Below are 21,416 nucleotides of genomic sequence, written 5' to 3' on the forward strand. Positions count from 1 at the left end.
ATATATAATTGTATACATATTATATATAATTGCATATTCATTATACAAATACACACACACACATATACAATTCAAGAAAACTCAAGATACAAAACTTCATACTTAGGAAACAGATCATTTGTTATTTACATTGGTCCTTGCCAAATAACTCTCTATTTTAAAAAAATTCCCCAAAACATGAAAACAGTGCTTCAGGATAGTGGAATGCACAATGATTTTTTGGATAAGACCCTAGAAGGGGAAAAAAAAAGCAAATTTAGACAAATGAGATTAATCAAACTGAAAAACTGCTCAGCAAAGGAAACAATCAGCAAAACAAAGATACTGCCTACAGAAGGGGAGAAAATATTTACAAACTGTACATCTGACAAGGGATTACTGTCTGAAAATACATAAGGAACTCAAAAAACTCAATAGCAAAAAAACTCACAAGCCCAATTTTAAAATGGGCAATAGACATTTCTCAAAATAAGATACAGAAAATGTCAACGAGTATATGAAAAAATAAATGGACATCACTAATATTAAGAGAAATGCAAATTAAAACCACAATGAGATATCATCTCATTCAAGTAAGAGTGGCTATTCTTTGAGGTTTTTTATTTTGGTTTGGTTTTTGGCTTATTTATTTATTTATTCATTTGTTTATTTTTGTTGGGGATGGACAGAATGCCTTTGTTTTATCTGTTATGTGGTGCTAAGGATCGAACTCAGTGCTTCATACATGCTAGGCAAGCACTCTGCCACTGAGCCACACCTAGCCCCTGGTTTTGGTTTTTTGGCAATACTGGGGATTGAACCCAGGGGTGCTCTAACACTGAGTAACACATCTACAGCCCTTTTTATTTTTTTATTTTTAGGCAGGGTCTCACTGAGTTGCTGAGGCTGGCCTTGAACTTGCGATCCTCCTGCCTCAGCCTCCCAGGCCTCTGGGATTACAAGCATGTGTTTCTGCCCTGCCAAGAATGGCTCTTCCTAAACAGACAAAAGATAATAAGTGCTGTTGAGGATGTGGGAAGAAAGGAATACTTATACACTGTAGGTAGGAATATAAATTCATGTGACCATTTTGGAAAGCAGTGTGGAGTTTCCTCAAAAAATTAAAAATAAAACTACTATGTGATTCAGTAATCCTATTTATCCAAAAGAAGTGAAATTAGTATGTTGAAGAGACATCTACACTCCCATATTCATATAGCACTATTTATCAAGCCAAGAAACAGAAACAACCTGAGCGTCTTACCAAATGATGAATAGGTAAAGAAGATGTGGAAGTCAAGTGCCAGTGGCTCACAATTGTAATCCCAGCAACTCAGGAGGCCGAGGTCAAGAGGATTGCAAATTCAAGGCCAGAGGGCAACGTACACCCTGTCTCAAACTAAAAAAGGACAGCGCTTGTAACTCAGTGGTAGAGTGGTTACCTAGAATGTGCAAGGCCCTTGATTCAATCCCCAAGAAAAGAAGGGAAGAAAGGGAAGGGAAGGAGTGGTACATTTTCACCATGGAATACTATTCAGCCACAACGAAGAATGAAATTCTGCCATTTGCAACAACACAAATCATTTATGCTAAGTGAAATAAGTCAGGAAAAGAAAGACAGGTATTGCAAGATCTCCCTCATGCAGAATATAAAAATGTCGATCTGGAAGTTGAGAGTAGAATCCTGGTTACCAGAGACTGGGAAGAATCGCAGGAAGGCAAAGGTGGGAAAAGGTCGATCATTGGGTACTGAGTTACAGTTAGACAGGAGTAAGAAATTCCGGTTTGCCATTGCACAGTTGGATGACTATAGATAGAGGTAATCTACTGTACATTTCATAAAGCTAGAAGAAACAAGTTTGAAACGATGAACAAGGAGATAGATATGTTTAACCTGATTGAAACTATGCGACGCATATATGTATGGAAACAGCCCATGGTACCCCATTAATATGTAAATTTTTAATGTTTTTGTGTAACCTTAAAAATAAATTTAAATTTAAATTCCAAAAAAAGAATATGTAAAATGTACAGGGAAAAGAATCCCCCAGAATTTCCTTCAGTAGTGAAAATCTCTCTTGAAGTTTAAAAGAAGATTCAAAGTACAAATCTCTGACTCTTTTTGATGAACAATTAGTCTATCATAAACACCCTGTCCAGGAAACATCCTCTTCCCCACTGGGACATCCGCGGACGAGGACGACGTTCTACCGCGGTATCTCCGAGTGCACCTGCTGGCGAGCAGTTAGAACTGCTGGATCTAGATTCAAATATACGGCCAAAGGGGCAGCGAATTCCACAAAAATCATTTGCTTCGGAGGGAAATGAATCATAAGTTCATCTGACGCGTGGTTTCTTAATCTCCAGTGCGCACTTTTGGTCCGGGGTTCTTAAATCAAGGCTAACAGGGAGAGGCTGGTCCATGAAACAGGATAACCCTCCTTCCCCTCCTAGACGCTCGCTCCAGAAACTGCATGGATCAGTGGTAGTGTTCAAAGCACTTCGGTAAATGCTAGCTCAAGCTATTTTCTCCCAAAGTGTATCCCACCAAAAGATTTGCTTCTTTTCTTCCCAAGAGTATGTGTGCTCCAGATGTCTTTGAACTCTCACTGTAAGGATGTGGTGCAAACAATCCCAGATTGCCTTGTTCTTCCTAATGGAGTTATCCCACTGAAGGCGCTCTTCTCTGCAGAGGCTGACCACCAACCTCTCCCTCACTAGTACTGACACACCAATTTGCTTTCTGTCACGCCAGCCTGCTGATTCAGATCAGAAATACGAAGTCAAAGTCACAGACCCCAGCCTGTGTTTATACTTAGCCATTCCTGAGCGTGTGCTTTTAGGATGACATTTCTCCCAGTCGTTGCAAAGCTCACGGCGTGCCCATTAAAAGAGGACTCATCTCCTCCTAAGTGAATTTTTGTGAAAAACCATTTTTCACATAAAAGCCATTTTTTACTTAATTTCCCCCACACCTGGGACGGCTTACAGTCAAGTGTTGCTGTCTGGTTGCAGGTTCAGAAGATGGTCTTGCACAGAAGCAGCCAACACCTCGCCGACGCTGTCAGCAGCCCAAAATGTTGAGTAGCCCTGAGGACACCATGTACTATAACCAGTTAAATGTGAGTTCAAAGTGGCCATAAAGCTGCTTCGCTGGCTTTGTTTCCAGTTAATAATTCTGTTATTAATACCTGTTCCAGCCCCTCCAGCCCCACCCCCACTCTCTTATGCTCTCCTCGTGAACATGTGCTTAGGCTCTTTATCTGTTGCTTTCATGTCAGGATGTCTGCCTTCACGGTGAATAATTGATGTGGTTTATCAAAGACGAGCAAGATGCATGCTTCATCAGGCTCACTTGAGCCCTTTGATCAAAAAAATTATGCTGTGACTTCTGATATTATCAGCATCTGCTTGCATTCAACACAAAATCACTTTGAATTAAAAATTAACGACTTGCTGCTTTGCTTTGACTGTGTGTTCTTGGCCCTCTCCACAGGGAACTCTAGAATATCAAGGGAGCAAGAGGAAGCCAAGAAAACTTGGGTAAATATCTGTCTTCTTAGTTCTAAGCAACTGTAAACAGAAGGGGTCCTTTGTGATATTACAGAAAATGCAAAACTTTCCAGAGAGGCTTCTAAAAATATTCAATCCGGATATTGCCACTGTTATTGACATTGGAAGTGACTTCTCACAGTAGCAAGTATACAAAACTTGAATCTATTTTGTCCAGAAAGGCTGAGATTGTCACCTAAGGGCAAATGTTATTTCTCCTAATTATTCTAGGGAATTGTACTTTCTCCATAATTGAAGACAGGTAGTGGGTTGGATTAAATTCTCTTTCCACAAATAAAAGGATTCTTCTGAGTGCAAATGGGCTGCTTCCTGCCCACGTTATCCTACCCCTGGGCCTTAAAACATGCACAAAAGAAAACTTCCCCCAATGGTGAAAGAGAGGACAGTTAAGAAGTTAGCTTGTGTTCATCCATTGTTAGCATCTCTACTGAGAACAGCAGTGAAGTAGATGATTGCTACTAGTTTGAGAACTGGGTGAGATCAGGAGGGGAATTTTTTCATCTAGAGGAAACCAGATGGAGACAGGCAATTAATCACACAAATCAAGTTGCAAGATGATCACAACTTCTAGACACTACTAAAATGAATTGTGACGCAGAGGTGAAAGGCTTGGTGGATCAGAGCCCTGGACCTCTCTGCTGGGAGACCCTGAAATATCTAAGTGTCTTCCCTCTGCTGTTGGAACCCAACTCCATTCCAACTTCTCACACAACTTTGCTGCCTCTGTGATGACTGTGGCATTTGTTTGCTTTTTTTCTGCTGAAAAATCCTCTTCTTTGTTGCAGCCAAATCAAAGCACTGGATGGGGAAGATGAATACTACAAGTCTCTGTCCCCTGTGGCTGCTATCCCTGAGAACATCGCAGCCCACCTTTTCTTTTTTTCCGCGTCCTCACAGGGAAACTCTTTTGCTCAACACTGAGTTGTGCTTCCTGACCCTAAATCTGCCCAAGGTAAAAACAGTCGATAATTTATTGTTGTTGAACATGAAGGCTTCATTGGATGCACAGTCTGTGCTGAGCCCTGCTGAACAATTCAGATTTCCTAAATATTTTCTTCTATTTCTATTGCTTTCTCACATCTGTTGTGCAGCCTAAGCTGGGCAGTCCTTCCTTATCTCATCCCATGGATCCCCATGGGATGCTGAGAACACTTGCACCACAGTTATGACAGTTCATGTCCCCAGCATCTAAGAAGGTAGCAAAGCCTCAAAGTAGGCCGATCACACAGATAAACTGCCTTTGATTTTCCCACTGTCACCTTTCCATCCACACAGAATCCACCCCTGCAGAGACCTAGGAGTTCTCTTCCTGCTCTTGTCTCCACGGTACTTTTCTACTCCTTCTGCCTCCACTAAGGTCAAGGCTCCATTGCCCAGTGCCCAGCATCCTGGAGGAGTTCCCTAAGGTCTCCTAGCACAGAAAAATTTTCTGTGTTTCCACACAAAGGCCTAAATCAGATTCTTTCTACAAGGTAAATGAATACTTCTCCTGCTAATTGTTATAGTGAGAAAGACTTCAACTCTGCACTCTATCTGCCAAGACACCCCCATCACTTAAAGAGCAAAGAGAAATAAGTGAAAAGGAAAGAAAACTTGGACTTGTCCAAGTCCAGGCACATTATTTTGTCACTCCCACTCACTGGTCAGCTGTCTCCACTAGGCTGGGAATGGCTGTGGGGGAGGGATCTTATCTTGTCCATCTCTTTGTGCACAGGAGCCTAGCAGAATAGACACCAGTGCATACAGAATAGATGGAGAGGCTTCATTTGGTCATACAAACACATCTGACACTACAGTTCATTTCAGTTATATGGCATACATGATTGATCAGTCTTACATCATAAGCTGTGCTTTCGCTTAAGGTTGAGCTTGTCCTATTATATGATATTATCTGGTATATTCTAATACTCAATATGATTCAGTATGACATGTTTTTTGACCACCTATTCCATGTGAAATAATATGTAAGAGTGCTATGTGATAGAAAAACAAACAAAAACCTATATGACCCTTTCTCAGAACAGAGGTTCTTAGTTCTAAAATGCTTAGCAGATAGTGTGTATTGGGGTACCTAGATTTTGAGAAAAATAACGTGAAAGATATATAAAAAATTGTTATCAAAGTTTTTAAAGACAGGGTATTAATAAACATTTCATGAACAGAAATAATGAAATGCCTTTTAAAGACTCAGAAATTAGAGTTTTAAAAGAAAAAGAAGCTATAGTCAACTCTTTAAATAGGTAAACTTTACATTTAAAAGATGAATCTTGAATTTTTTTTCAGTTCTTCCACCAAAAGGCAATGTTTATAAGGCATGCAAGTAAAGCCAAAGAAACAAAAATTAACTTTGTCTTATTGCTTAAGAAATAATGCCTCAGGTGGGGTAATATATGAGTACTTTTGGAAATACCACTTTAGAATTGATTTTTTTTTTTTTTTTTGGTACTGGAAATTAACCCAGGGGCACTTAACCACTGAGCCACAATCCCAGGCCCTCTCCCCACCCATTTTTTGTATTTTATTTAGAGACTAGGTCTCACCAGGTTGTTTAGGACCTTACTAAGTTGCTGAGGCTGGCTGTGAATTCATGATTCTCCTGCCTCAGTCTCCCGAGCCACTGGGCTTACAAGTGTGCACCACCACACCTGGTGACTGATTAGTCTACTTTCGGTTTGATAATATTGCTGTTTTTCAGATGTTTACAACTTCCCACTTGTTCATGTACAACATAACTGTAAACCTGCCTTGTTTCTAATTTAAATGTATCTCTAAATAAAGTTAAGAAGAAAGTAATTATAAAATTATAATTGAGAAGCTCTGTAATAACTAAGCTGTGATACAGCTATAATTCCTGAGAGTAATTTGGAAATGGTGGTCACTATCGGCTGCAGCATAGATAAGACAGACTGTAGACATTATTCTTGGGTTATTCATAATGCCACAAACCCAAAAAGCAATTCCTAATTCAAGTAGATGAGAATAATACATCCTGGAAGCTCATAAATGTCTTACTAGATTTATCAAAGTAATATGCACATGGTAAAAAACAAAATCAATCGTTCAAAGGGTTTACAATGGAAAGCAGTCCTCTCCACATTCCTCACCAGAAGCAAACATTTAAAAAATTATTTCTAATTCTAATTATTCTAATGCTTTCCACAACACCTCTAAGTAGAGTTTATGTACCTGTTATGGTTTGGATGTAAGGCGCCCCCCAAAAGTTCATTTGTAAGTCAATGCAAGAAGGTTCAAAGGAGAAATGATTGGACTATAAGAGTCTTAACCCAATCAGTGATTCAATCCCCTGATAGGGATTAACTGAGTGGTAACTGAAGAGGTAGAGTGTGGCTGGAGGAGGTGGGAATTGGGGCATGGCTTTGGGGTATGCATTTTGTATCTGGAAAGTGGATTCTCTCTCTCTGCTTTCTGATCATGATGTAAGCTGCTTCCCTCTGCCACACTTTCCCCCCATGATGTTCAGCCTCACCTCCAGCCTCCAGGAATGGAGCCAGCCTTCTATGGATTAAAACTTCTGAAAGCATGAGCCCTCAAATAAACTTTCCCTCCTTTAAAATTGTTCTGGTCAGAACCTTTAGTCACAGCAGTGAAAAAGTTGACTAAAACAGTGCCACATAATGACATTTTGGTCAATAATGAACTGCACATACTCCAGTGGAACAGGCCATACCATATAGCCTAGATGTGTAGTAGGCTAGACCATCTAGGTTTAAATAAACACACTATGATATTCACAACAAAATTTACTTATGACACATTCTAAGAATATATCCCATTGTTAAATGACATATGGCTAATTTGCTTCTACTTTCTTGTTTCATCATTTTAGATAATATTAATTTTCCCTCTTATGAAAAATGTAGATCTATTTCAACCCCCCTGCCTCCTTATTTCTCCCAATACTGATAACTTTAAATTGTTTTTGACTTTGACCCTTTAAACTTTAACTAATTAAAATTTTGCTTTTTTGTGCTGTCATCTTTCAATAGTATCTCTGTGAGGATACCTGACATGAAGAAAGTCAGCAGGCTGCAAGATCATGCCAGGACAAACAAATAATTCTGGGCATGGAACTTCTTTTAAAAGCTTCACTGCAGACCATTTGGCACTATGTTCCAAACTCCTGCAGTCTAGACTAGACCACTGTCAGCAGCCTAGGAGTCTCCCTCCTGATTCTTCCCAATCACTACTCCCACACCTCCGCCAAGGTATCCATTCTCATGGCTTCAACCCTTCCTTGATTTTCACACGTACATGGATCTCCGAACACTAATTAGGTTTTGCCTCTTCTAGTTAGGTTTTGAGGACTTCATACAACTGAAATCATGCAGTGAATGATTTTGTTAGATATTATTTCTTTCATTCAGTGTACTATTGGTAAAGTTCATCTATGTTGTAAAATGTGTACTCACTCATTTTCTTGACTATGTAGTGTTCTAGTCTATGAATATGAAAATTGACTTAGCTCCTCTGTTTTAATGGGGAAATGTGAAATGGTTCCAATTTGGGGTTATTTTGGAAATTATTTCCATAAGCATTATCTTATGTCTCTCAGAACTTGCGTGTTTTTTCTATTAACTATATACCTAGGATTGGAATTGCAGAATACAAGGTATATGTTTCTCCACTTCAGTAGATAATGCCAAACTGTGTTCCCAAGTGACCCTACCACTGTGTCATCCCACCAGTTCTGTAAGAGTGTGCTCACTGATCTGCATTCTCACCAACTCTTGCCACGAACACTCATTTTCATCAAAGCACGCCAATGAGTACGTAGCCAAATCTCACTATGATTCTAGCTTACATATTTCTCATTAATCATGATACTGAGAGCATTTTATGTGTTTCATGACCATTTCAGATTAATTCTTTTGTCACATGCCCATTTTTAATTGGGCTGACTAGTTTTTTCTTTTAATTGGAATCTATGTATTTTATATTCTCAGTTACACATATTGCAAATATTATCTCTACTAGATAGATTGCCCTTTCAGTTTCTTAAAAATGCCTTTGATGGCAAGCACAAGGTCCTGGGTTCAATTCCCAGCACTGCAAAAAAAAAAAAAAAAAAAAAAATGCCTTTGATGAAAAAAAAAAAAGTGGTGTGTGATTTTAACATAATGCAATTTATCAAGCTTCTCCTTTTTGATTAGTGCTTTTTTATTGCCAGTTCAGAAATCTTGCTCTACCTCAACATCATGAAGATATTTTCCACTTCCAGAAGAACCTAAAATAAAATATCTTTGTGATCTTCAACTCACACAGAACCAATTTTGTGAATGGTGTGCCATAAGGGTCAATTTTCATATTTTCTATATTCAACTATTTCAGCCCCATTAAATGAAAAGGCCATTCTTCTCCTACTGTTCTAAAATCCCATCATTACATACATCAAGAGACTTTGCATATTATAGAAAAAAACTGTTGGAATTTATTTGGGATTATCTTTTTATTAAATTTATTTATTATTAAACTTATTTAATTAGAACCAATTTGTTCTAATTGATTATACGTGACAGTAGAATGCATCGTACACAAATGGAGCACAACTCTTCATTCTTCTGGCTGTACAGGGTGTTGAGTCACACCAGTAGTGTAATTATACATGTATATAGGGTAATAATGTCTGTCTTCATTCTACTGTCCTTCCCACCCCACCGCCCCACCCCTCCTCTCACTTCCCTCTGCATAATACAAAGTTCCTTCATTCTTCCCTACCCACCATCCACTATGGATCAGCACCACTTATCAGAGAAAACATTCAGCCCTTGGTTTTTTGGGATTGGCTTATTTCACTTAGCATGATATTCTCTAGTTCTGTCCATTTACCTGAAAATGCCATAATTTCATTCTTCTTTAAGGCTGAGTCATATTCCATTGCATATGTACCACATTTTCTTTATCTATTCATCTGTTGAAGGGCATTTAGGTTGGTTCCATAGTTTAACTATTGTGAATTGAGCAGCTATGAACATTGATGTGGCCATGTCCCTATAGTACGCTAATTTTAAGTCCTTTGGATATAAACCAAGGAGTGGGATAGTTGGGTCAAGTGATGGTTCCATTCCAAGTATTCTAAGGAATCTCCATACTGCTTTTGGTAGTGGTTGCACCAATTTGCAATCCCACCAGCAATGTATGAGTGTTCCTTTTTCCTTACATCCTCACCAACAATTATTATTGCTTGTATTCTTGATAATTGCCAATTCCGACTACAGTGAGATGAAATCTTGGAGTAGTTTCAATTTGTATTTCTCTAATTGCAAGAAATGATGAACATTTTCTCATGTTTATTGATCAGTTGAATTTCTTCTTCTGTGAAGGGTCTGTTCAGTTCCTTAGCCCTTCTTTGGGATTATCTTGAATCTATAAGTCAATTTGGAAGAAATTGTCATCTTTCCAGTAATAACAGGAAAGTCCCTGAATGTGGAATATCCTTCCATTTATTTACTCCTTCTCTTCTCTCAATAATGATTTAGAAATTGAAGAAATTTTGTTAGTTTCATTCCATGGACCACATGTAATTCGATGTTATCCCTGGTTTTCAAGGTTTTGTTTTTAGCCGTTTCACTACAATATCGTTCTCACTCATGTTTTTTTACTCCCTTGGTGATATGTTTATTGCATGCTGGCAATTATATCTGCAAAATTATTTGTAAAAAAATAATTGGAGGTCCAGGATAACATTCCCTTGCTCCATATAACAGTAATATATACCAGGGGCATGAGTAAGCAGGACCACTTTAATCCAGCATCAGAGCCAGGGAGTGGTTGAAATTGACCTGTGGTGCCTGTAAGGTCAGTCTGCAGAGAGCAGCAGCACTTCATGATCCCTAGTCAAAGTGTGTGTGTGTGTGGGGGGGGGGGGGGGGGTGGTGCACTTTGAGGGCTAGGTATGTAAAACTCTAATTTTTGTCCCCTTGGCCCCACAGGGTTCAACCTCACAGCTTCTCAATGACCTTCTCTGGGTTTTGGCCAGATGAAAAACTGTTTCAAATACTAGATTCTCCTCTCTCAACTCAGTCACTTCTCTTTGACCTTGGTTCTCTATTTCTTCCAGTGCCTTCAATCAGGCATAGTGCACATTTTATCCTAACTTACTATTTTACACTAAGAGGAGGGCAGTTTGAATTACTGGAAGCAAATATCTTCTTCCATCCATATTTTATCTTCCAGAAATATGTTAAAGTCTCTCCTTCCTCATCGATTCTCTCTTATAGTTTCATGCCCACCGACTCTACTCTCTTTGTTCTTTTTTACTGCCATTTAAATAAAATCTCAGGAAAGAGAGGAAACAAATGTGAGTGTGTTATATCTGTCTTTGTAGCAGGTCCTGCTTAAAATCATTTCAAAATAAGTCATTTACAAATACAAGTATTCAAACTTATTTTTTAAATGGTTTTATTGAGATATAATTCACATACCATAAAATCTTCCCTTTTAAAGTGTGCTTGTCAATGTACTTGGACTATAATTAAGAGTAAGTTATTTGTGCCACGCCTGATGACAAATCTCCAGATACTGTCGCCGCCCGCGGCAGCAGTCAGGCAGATATTGTTACCGCCTGCAGTAACAATTGCACGGGTATTTATCTGAGGTGGACTGGAAAGGAACTACTTCTACTATCTGTCTTTAGTGGGCTGCTTTCTTGCTTGTTTGTTCCCTAGTTTATAGAGGAAGAGAGGCTTTCAGAGGAGAGAGAGAGAAAGGCTTTGCATAAGAGAGAGAGAGAGACTTTGCTTAAGAGAGAGACTACACTTTCAGAGATCTATATCTTCTTAGTTCTGCTGCTTCTTCTTAAAAAAGGTGCAGCCTGCATCCTGTGTCCTTCACTCTGCTATCTAGAGGTGTGGCTTTACTTCTCCGTTCTGCAATCTGCAACCTGCGCCATCATTCAGAGGTGCTGCTTATCCGGTTACCCATGGTGCTTCCTATAGGCGTGTCTTATATACCTAAGGCAGCCAATCAGTTTAGGATTAGCACAATTGAGGCACGCCCCTCGGTACCATTCAAGAAAGAATGAGGAATATCTGTTGACCACTAGCACAAAGGAGACATTAACTAATTAGACAAAGGTAGGTCACACCGTGTTAACATTAATTATGTGCCACCTCTTAACTCAATGCCAGCCGCCATCTTAGGGTTACCCAAACATGTCTTCTGCAAGATACCACTGGTTTAAGATACTGTTGTTGGGCTGCTGCAAGAGCTTACAACATTGAAGTGGAAAAGTGATACATACTTAGATATTGGGTGGGGAGTGGGGGGGGTCCCAGGGATTGAACTCAGGACACTCAACAACTGAGCCATATCTCCAGCCCTTTTTGTGTTTTATTTAGAGACAGGGTCTCACCGAGTTGCTTAGTATCCCGACATTTGCATTAGGAAACGCAAAGTAAGATCAGAGGGCACAGTAAGGAATGTTTCATGAAGACATTAGAATTTAACCAAAATCTCAAGTGGTCAGCAGAGTGGAAATGGAGTGAGATAAGACAATTGGCACCCTAACACAAGGGTGATGGGGCTGTTGGTGTCATGCTGCACACGTGATCCTTGGTATGAGTCAGAGATGGTGCCCATGTCCCCACATTTCAAGCACCCTGATGCAACCAGACCAACAAAAAGTGTTCTAAATGAGCCCAATCGGATTGAAGCAGAAGGAAAATTCTGGCCCTGTTCTGGTTTGACCAGAGCACAGACCTTAAATAAAAGGAAAACTGGAGATTGTGGAGGATTTTTAATTCCGTGCTAAGGAGTTGGGACTCAGTAGTAGGCAACGAGAAACCTCTAGAATTTTGTACAGAGGCATGCCATGAACAGAGCTGGGATTTGGAAAAAGCCTGTTGGCAGTAGTGTAAAGAGGAAAAGCAAGAAGCAAGAAGATGGATTGGAAGACTCATGTGGTAGTGCAGCAAAAGCTAAAAAAAATGTTGAACTGGAGTGGTGGAAGGAGAAGAGAAAGGGGCACAAATCCAGTGCATCCTGGGAACATATCCTTTGCACCTCGGAGTGCAGGGGCTGGGGAAGGGAGGTGAAGGAAGGGTACTTAGGGTTGTCCCAGGCAAAAGAAATGGGTTAAGATCTGGCTCCACCTTCTATTAACTGGGTGACTAGCCAGTCACTTTACTTTCCTGTGGCAGAAGACTGCTGATCCAGAAATTTGGAGGTAAAAGAAATAAAAGGGATGGAAAGGCAATTCACAGAGGTTGCAGGATTGGCCAAATTTGGGGGATTGAAATGAAAAGAGATTAAAGAAAAGGATCAGGATAAGATTTAAACTGGAAGTTGGGTGCAGTGGCGCATCCTAGCTGCTCTGGAAGCTAAGGCAGGAGGATCATGAGCTCCAGGCCGGTCTCTGCAATTTAGTAAGACGCCATCTCAAAATAAGAGACTTAGACTGAGGATGGGAGGAACTAATTTTTTTTTTTTCTATTTTTAATGAAGTAGGTAGCATTCAAAAGTGAAAAACCCGTCTAGTATCTGGGCTCTGGATTCTTGTTAATCATTAGTCATTGAAAGGTGGCTTGCTCAGGGTCATGTTTGCTAATGTTGATTTGTGGGATATTGAAAGGTATTTATTACCAGTTCCCTAGTGACAGTTAACATAACCTCCAATAGAAAAGGACTGTCATATCACCTATACCATTTTATAGACATTTCAAAGTTCAGAGACTATTCGTAAAGTAAATGTTTGGGGACTTCTTTTTTTTTATTTACATATGGTGCCCCTTTTCCGTGTAGAATAGACAGAAATATATTAGTTTTTATCCTAAATTAAAGTCTATGTAAAGTGGAAATTTTAAAAGGTTGTTAAGATATTCTCCTAATTTTTTTCTTGTTTGTATCATGACTCACTCATGATAGCATATCTAATCATGCCCGGTAGTTTGAGTCACTTAATGCATTGAGAACCTCTCAATAAAGTCACAAAGTAGTTATTGATCAAATCAATTAGTTAAATGACTGAATGGGTCATCAGCTCAGATCGTGTCAATGTGTCAAACCTGTGACTGTTCTGCAGGCCCAGCCAGCTCAGGGTTTAGGATGCTTGTGTTAAAAATAGAGAAGGGTTTTGTGCATTTACCTTAACCTACATAAAGCAGTGCTAAGCAGTGAGAGGTACCCCGGAAGGATCTACTTACTTTTTAGGGTAGCGCTTACCACTTACGGGAACTTCTAGTATTCACTGTTCTCCACACCAGCCCCTTGGGCAATGACAGCCAGGAATGTTGGTCTTCTGAGTCGCACAGAGTATTCTCTTCATTCGCACACTCTTGTAGTTTTACTGGGCCATGTACCATTCAAAACAAAAGGAGTGAAACAAAAATAAAACAACAACAAAACCCTTACTGCTGGTCATCCCTGCAATGTTAAAAGCAAAGACAATACTTCTACCAATTAACCTTCCTTTTATAATATTGGAACATTGGATGGTTGGATGTCACTTACCAGATCAGCTTAGGGATATAAATAATGACACTGTCCTGCACTCACAGAGATTATATTTTAGAATAGTGAGAACCTTTGGGAAATAGCTGACCCAATATCCTCTTTACAGATGGTAGGACAGAGGGCCCAGTGACTTGCCCCAGGGTCATGCAGTGAGTCAGTAACAGAATCAAGCAAGACTTGAGGTCAGTTATTCTGTATTCTGTGTTCTCTCTACCAACCTACCAGATTCTCCAGTGACATCATGCTCTCTAAACCAGCCTTGTCTCTACACAGAGCAGACATCAAACTGTAATAGAAAGGAGATGTTCTTCTTTCCAAAACTATTTCCTGAATTCTTCTAACATGTAGGATATTGATACCAAGCCTAGTGCCTTGCAAGAATTTCCCTGATACTTACAGATATAATCTGATGACATCTAAAGCCATTTTTGGAACTAAAATATTTAGAAAAATGGACTTTTTTTTTTCTTTTTTTTTGTTATTTGTATTATTTTTTATGTGTTCTGTTTAGTTATACATGACAGTAGAATGTATTTTGACATATCTTACATTCATGGAGTATAAACTTCCCATTCTTGTAGTTGTACATGATATGGAGTTACACTGGTCCTGTATTCATATGTAAACACAGGAAAGTTATATTCAACTCATTCTACTGTCTTTCTTACGACTGTCTAATCCAATGAACTTCTATTCTTCCCTCCCGACTACCTCATTGTGTGTTTATGACATTTCTGATTAATGTAGACCCTTCATTCTTTTTTTTTTTTTTTTTTTTTTTTTTTTGCGGTACTGGGGATCAAACTCAGGGCCTTGTGCTTGCGAGGCAAGCACTCTACCAGCTGAGCTATCTCCCCAGCCCATCGTTGTGTGTTAACATCCACACAGAGAGAACAATTGGCCTTTGGCTTTGGGGGACTGGCTGATTTCACTCAGCATAATAGTCTCCAGTTTCATCCATTTACCAGCAAATGCCATAATTTCATTCCATTGTGATCTATATTCCATATTGTATCTATAGCACATTTTCTTTATCCATTCATCTGTTGAAGGGCACCTAGGTTTGTTCCATAGCTTAGCTATTGTGAATTGAGTTGCTATAAACATTGATGTGGCTGTGTCTCTGTAGTATGCTGATTTTAAGTCCTTTGGGTATAAGCCAAGGAGTGAGATAGCTGGGTCAAATGGTGGCTCCATTCCAAGTTTTCTAAGGAACCTCCATACTGCTTTCCAGAGTAGTTGCACCAACTTGCAGTCCCATCAGCAATGTATGAGTGTACCTTTTCCCTGACATCCTCACTAGCATTTATTTTTACTTATATCCTTAATAACTGCCATTCTGACTGGAGTGAGATGAAATCTCAGTGTAGTTTTAATTTGCTTTTTTCTAATTGTTAGAGATGTTGAACATTTTTTTTCATGCATTTGTTAACCAATCATATTTCTTCTTTTGTGAAGTGCCTATTCAGTTCCTTTGCCCAAAAATGGTCAATTCACTGACATCCTCCCACGTACTCTTCCTATCAGCTATGCTAAATAGGGAGAAATTACAAATAAATGGTCAGCTCAGTGAGGTTATGTTACCAACCAAATACAGTGAGCTGGTAGGAGGAGCAAGTATACAAATCCACATATGTCAGAGTCCTACACCTTGCTCTTTCCAGGAGCCAGCAGACACTGACAGTGGACTGACAATTGCCTGGGACCAGAGTGATCAGAATGTATTCAATTAGATGAACACTGATGCTTTCATCTAATTTTTATCTGCAAATGGTAACAATTAACATGAATTAAGTACTTACTGTGTGCCAAATCCTGGCTTTTTCTCATTGTTCCATTTAATCTCCACAGTAACCTGTTAGATAAATGTCATCATGATTAGTACCATTTTTACAGCAAACCGAGGTGAGAGGCATTCAGTGACTAATCCAAGAACTCTCAATTTGGAGTGAGGATTTGAGTCAGTGCAGTTGGGCCCCAGAGCTTTCTTGGAAATAAATGTAGGCTCTGCAGGAGGTCTGCAGAGGGGTGTAGGAGTGCCGCCATCAAGAAAGTTGTGGAGACTCCAGAATAGGTTACCAGAGCCTTCATGGGGCCACAATTAGAAATGAACTTGAAGTTTCCAGACTATTGGTTTATGAAATATGAAATGATTGTGGGTTTTGAGTCAGTGTGAAAGAACCTTGATGGATTCACAGAGAAATTTCTGATCTCTTGGTGATGGTTAACAAGAGAACAGGGAATGTGGAGTGAGTACTCTACATCTCTCTGATTTCTTATTACTGAGCAACTTTAGTTTCTGTACATATAACATGTCTGCATGATTTAATGACTTTTCTTAGCCAATTCACATTTTTCCCCAATATTAACACATACAAGCTAGCTATGATAAGAAACCAGTTCATCAAACACCCCAAGATCCCTAACTTCTCAAGGGCCTCAACAGATATTCTTAACAACTAACAGCAGACTAACTTATGTTTTAGAGTAGCTATTCATTGTACTTGCAACACAATGATTATAGATTCTTTCCAATCATGTGAGAGTTTAAAAACCCAGTTGAGAGTTTAAAAACTGTCAGAGTTCTCTTAAGAGGTATAAGAGAAATTATCTGTGTATCTCACATGTTTATATTAAATAGCTTGAAATGGAGCTTGGATCTGTTTTTAAAAAAATTCATTTACTCAACAAGTGTGAAAAAAAAAGTGTATATTGAATACCTATGTCTATACCAGAGATTAGGTTAAACTCGTATCTCCACTACACATGGAACCCTTACATTATTTTGTGTTTCTTTTCTTTCTGCCTTCTTGTTGTAAATAAGCCACACTAGACAAGTTCTCTGATTCTGCTGATAAATACTGAGCTGTCTACTTGATAAGGTTTTCACACCAAGATCACAGGGAAAAATCACTTTCTACAAGGACCTCAGAGGCATTCCCACTTTTCTTGATAATTTTGGCTCCAGGGGGTCACAATGTCACATCACATTTAACCAATCCCATTTTCTCAGTGGTAGTGCCCACTTTTACCCATTCCATTTATAGCTGGAAAGGAGCCTGCTATTTTCAGCTTTGGGATATGCGTGAAAGAGCCGTAAGAATAAAGAAAGGGATTGAGGTCACAGAAGTTTGACTGTGCCCACTCAATTCCAGAGGGCCAAGAGAGATCTTTCAGGCAGGAGCTACCTCCCCTTCTTCAAAAGATGAGACAGGTGAAAGAAAGTTCTAGGGACCTACCCCATCCCAGGAAAAGTCAAGATAATGACTGCTAAACCAGTGTTTATCCAAGAGCCCCCTCGTGGTCTACCAGAGCCACCAGTCCTGCTTGACAGAGGTCTTTTCCCAGTCCACCCACACATTGGAAATCAGAGCTCAGGAGATGGGTAAGGGAAAAACCCAGCTCTAAGTGATTCCCCTGCACAAAAGGTGTGAGAACTTCTGTGGCAAATCTTCATGGATTAATTTACACATCTTTAACTTTAAATGAACTAAAGCATTGATTTAAGTAGTATGGAAGATATTGGGATGGAGTTTATTAAAACTCAAGCCCTTAAAATATCACGTTGAGTGCCAAAAATTTACCTTGGAGTGGGTCTCTGAATTTCTCTCTCCCAAAATCTTCTCTCTAGCTCCCCTTTCTCTGGACAAAGGAAGGGTCCCTTAGGGCTAAAAATTAAACAATAGCAGTAGCAACAATACCAGCAACAAAGACTGCAGGTCAGATGCAGAGCAGGACTAGGCATTAGCTCAAGGCTAAGAAATTGTCCCTGAAAAGATCAAAGAAGGCAAAATATTTAAGTTTCTTTTGTAGACATTTCCTCCCTATGTATCTAAATCACCTATAATCTGTAAAGAGTAACAAAACTGGAAAATTTATCCCTGAAATAGAATTTCCTTCTAAATTGTCCTGAAGCTAAACTTCTTTATTTTTATTTATTTTTATAGTACTAGAGATTGAACGCTTTTATTTTTTATAATTTGTATTATTTTGAGTCAGAGTCTCACTAAATTGCCCAGGTTGGCCTTGAACTTGCAATCCATCTGTCTCAGTCTTCCAAGTGGCTGGGATTACAGGTGTGCACCCTGCACCCTGCTAAATATCTTGATAAGAGTTACAGATAGGGGTGCTGTTATCCCTATTAAAAGAAGTAGGATTTTTCTTCAAACTCTCTCTGCCGCGTCCTTGAGCTGCCTAAGTAGAATGACACCCAGTGGTCTTTTCCTCCTCCTCCTGCTGCTCTCACAGGACTTTTGCCCCATATTAGTGACCCTGCCATCACTGGCCAGGCTTACTAGCTTACCTCTGGTCCCTATACTCCTTCCATAATCTCTGACCAATTCTAGACACAGAGGTGAATGTCCTTTCCCTCCAACTTCATGCCATCTACAAGGGACAGCAAAGACATCCAAATCCGATGTTTGGTTCCGGTGGGATCCTCTTGGCTGTGACTCATGCCTTCTCTTTCCCCTCTCTGCCCACCCGTGAACTCTGATTTTTCTCCTAGGTCTTTTACTGTTTTCTAGGCACCTTCCTTCCCATACATTACTGAAAACATTTTGCAAATGAGAGTTTCTTTGTGTGTGTGGGGGGGGGGGGCATTAAACAAAAGGTATTTGATGAAGAAATTCTTTTAAATAAATTTTTAAGGTAAAGTACAAGTTTTACTTGGACTTTGTAAAAAGAATCTCATTGGCTTCATGTTATTATATTTTATGAAGTAACCAAAATAGCTTTTAAATTACACAAAAATAAAGGGGAGGGATGAATAATAGAACAATGTTGGAGTAGATTTTCAGTTCTCTCTGTTTTCTAGCACTGAGCACCTAAAGCACAGTCTTACCTAGTTCCCTCCTGACTGCACTGGAAAATACATGTTGGTATTAAGCCACATATATACATGTTTATAAGTATAGTAGAGTAAGAAAATTTAGAGATCATGCAGGAACTAATTACCCTGAGATACTGGTTAATATCTGAGAGAGAAAATACTAGGAAGAAGATGAAATTAGACCATGCAGGAAAGCTGTCTGTAAGTTAATGTTTTAACTCATCCCCCCCCCAAACAAAAATATGAAAAAATTTTAAATGTAAATAGAGAATTTTGCCTACTGAAAACAGCTCTCCAGGTGGACAGAAAGGGCAAAGAGAACCCTAAACATGGTACACAACTCCATAGTAAATCAATGCCTATTTACCCATCCTCATGAAGGAAAACAGCAGCACCCCATTTCTGCTGATGTGGTCAGAATGGCCACACCAAAAAGTAGTCTCAGTGTGAGACCTCAGAACATATTTTGAGTCATTTATTTTATTTTATTTGGTACTAGAGATTGAACCCAGGGACATTTTACCACTGAACTAAATCCACAGTCCTTTCTATTTTTATTCTGAAACAGGGTCTTGCTAAACTACTCAAGGCCTTGCTAAGTTGCTGAGGCTAGCCTCAAACTTGCCATCCTCCTTTAGGCTCCTGAGTCACTGGAATTATACATGTGGCCTAGTCATTCATTTTAACAAGGATGGGTGATCTGCTCTGGAAATTCCCCAGATTTTAAACCAGATCATCAATTCACCAGGAAATAGTTAGCAAGTTATTACTATGTGTGGAATACTCAAAACAGTGTCATGGTGTAGCAGAGACTTGGCACATTATGTGTAGTTTAGAGTGTTCCTTCACCTGTGTATATCACCTTTTCCAAAATGAACTTTTTTTTCTTATGCATTCAGTATAATTCATTTATTGGGGGCATCTAGTCTTATGACAACTGTGCATTTTATGTACAATCTGTCAGTAGGCACTGGTTTTAAAAAGCCATATCACTAACACATTTATAGAACCAGGTTCAATATATCTTAGTCTTTGAGTCTTCCCTTTGATTGATTTATTATTATGGTGAAGACACCGAAGCAGATACTAGGCATTCAGGACTTCAAAACTACCAGAATTAAAAGTAAAAGATTTAACCCATCATCTGGACATTATTGTCTCTTGTACTCTAGTCTGACTTTTTCCAAAAAATATCCACAAGTTCCCCAAGTCTTAGGGGAAGAGAACCTAGACAAACCTCTACTTGTTAGTCTTTTATGTCATAACTTAACACCACAATTCACAGAAAAAAGAAAGCCTTTAACAAACAGGATAAATCCTTGCTAAATTAGAATTCTTTAATTAGAGCATATAAGACTTTCAGTGGTTTAAATAAAATTCCCTCTGAATTGTTAAGATCAATTAATATGGTGCTGGGCATGTAGCTTGATGACAGAGCACTTGCCTAGTGTAAGCAAGGCCTGGTCCCCAGCAGCACGCGCGCACACACACACACACACACACACACACACACACAAACACACACACACAGTCTTATTCATGAAGTCTGATAAACTTTCTCAGTTTTTCCAAATTAAGTTTTCAGGAAAACAAGACCTGCCCTCAGAGTCTGAGTCTAGAAATTCATTCTCATAAAGGGGTCTATTTATTAGTTTGTAATTTAAGTCTACTATGAACTGCAAAGTTTTTATTAATCACTTAACTTTTTACTAGCATTCATTTTATATCAGAAGATATAATTTAGATTAAATAAAGTATGCTTTTCTTTTTAAGAATTGTATCATTTGCTGGGTGCGGTGGCACACACCCGTAATCCCAGCAGCTTGGGAAGCTGAGGCAGGGGATCACAAGTTCAAAGCCTGCCCCAGCAACTTAGCCAGGCCCTAAGCAACTCAGTGAGACCCTGTCTATAAATAAAATATTTTTTAAAAGGGCTTGGGATGTGACTCAATGGTTCAATGCCCCTGAGTTCAATCCCTGGTACCAAAAATTAAATAAATAAATAAATAAGTAAAATATATTATTTAGGCCTTACACGATGTCAGATCAACAGTCCACAGAGCACATACACACATTCTAAAGTAATGGAATTCAACTCACCAGCATCATTATAAAAGGTAGTGCAAAATAGCACAGGTATTTTAGCATGTATTTCACCAAAATTTGTCCATGGAAAATTTGGGAAAAAAAAGAAAATGTGTGCGTGTCCCTAATTCCCAACAGTGAGTGCCCTTCCTTTTAGATCTGTCTGTTATTGGATGAGAAGAGAGAAGCCAAGGTGAAAATAACAAGGAATAGGACCATCAAGAATGAAATGACAGAAAGCATGCCAACCACCTGCCAGGTGGGAGAATCCGCTTCTGAAATGCCCAAGATTTTTTTGCACAGAGACATAGGTTGTACATAGAAGATAAATTGCCTGAGTCTCTGATTCACAAAATCTCTACAACCATCTAATGCCATTTTTTTTAAAATGTATGAATACATACATCTCCATTTTTACTTCATAATCCGAGCTAGAGAAAATTTACTGTAGCATTATCATCCAGGCCTCATTACCTCA

The 21,416-nt window shown here is 39.1% G+C and overlaps 1 protein-coding gene across 5 annotated transcripts in view; it reads left to right on the forward strand.

Moving 5' to 3' along the window:
• MYO3B (myosin IIIB) overlaps nt 1-21,416 on the forward strand; it is a 548,027-nt gene that overhangs the window by 501,723 nt on the left and 24,888 nt on the right. For all 5 annotated transcript variants that reach the window (XM_079135472.1, XM_079135470.1, XM_079135469.1 and 2 more), the window contains exons 32-34: nt 2,995-3,101; nt 3,476-3,522; nt 4,338-4,504. In XM_079135472.1, coding sequence (XP_078991598.1) covers nt 2,995-3,101; nt 3,476-3,522; nt 4,338-4,473 — 290 coding nt within the window. In that variant the 3' untranslated portion in view covers nt 4,474-4,504. The remainder of the gene's footprint in view (nt 1-2,994; nt 3,102-3,475; nt 3,523-4,337; nt 4,505-21,416) is intronic.

This window comes from Sciurus vulgaris (assembly GCF_902686455.1).
Source record: "Sciurus vulgaris genome assembly, chromosome: 3".
NCBI classification, from domain to species: domain Eukaryota; kingdom Metazoa; phylum Chordata; class Mammalia; order Rodentia; family Sciuridae; genus Sciurus; species Sciurus vulgaris.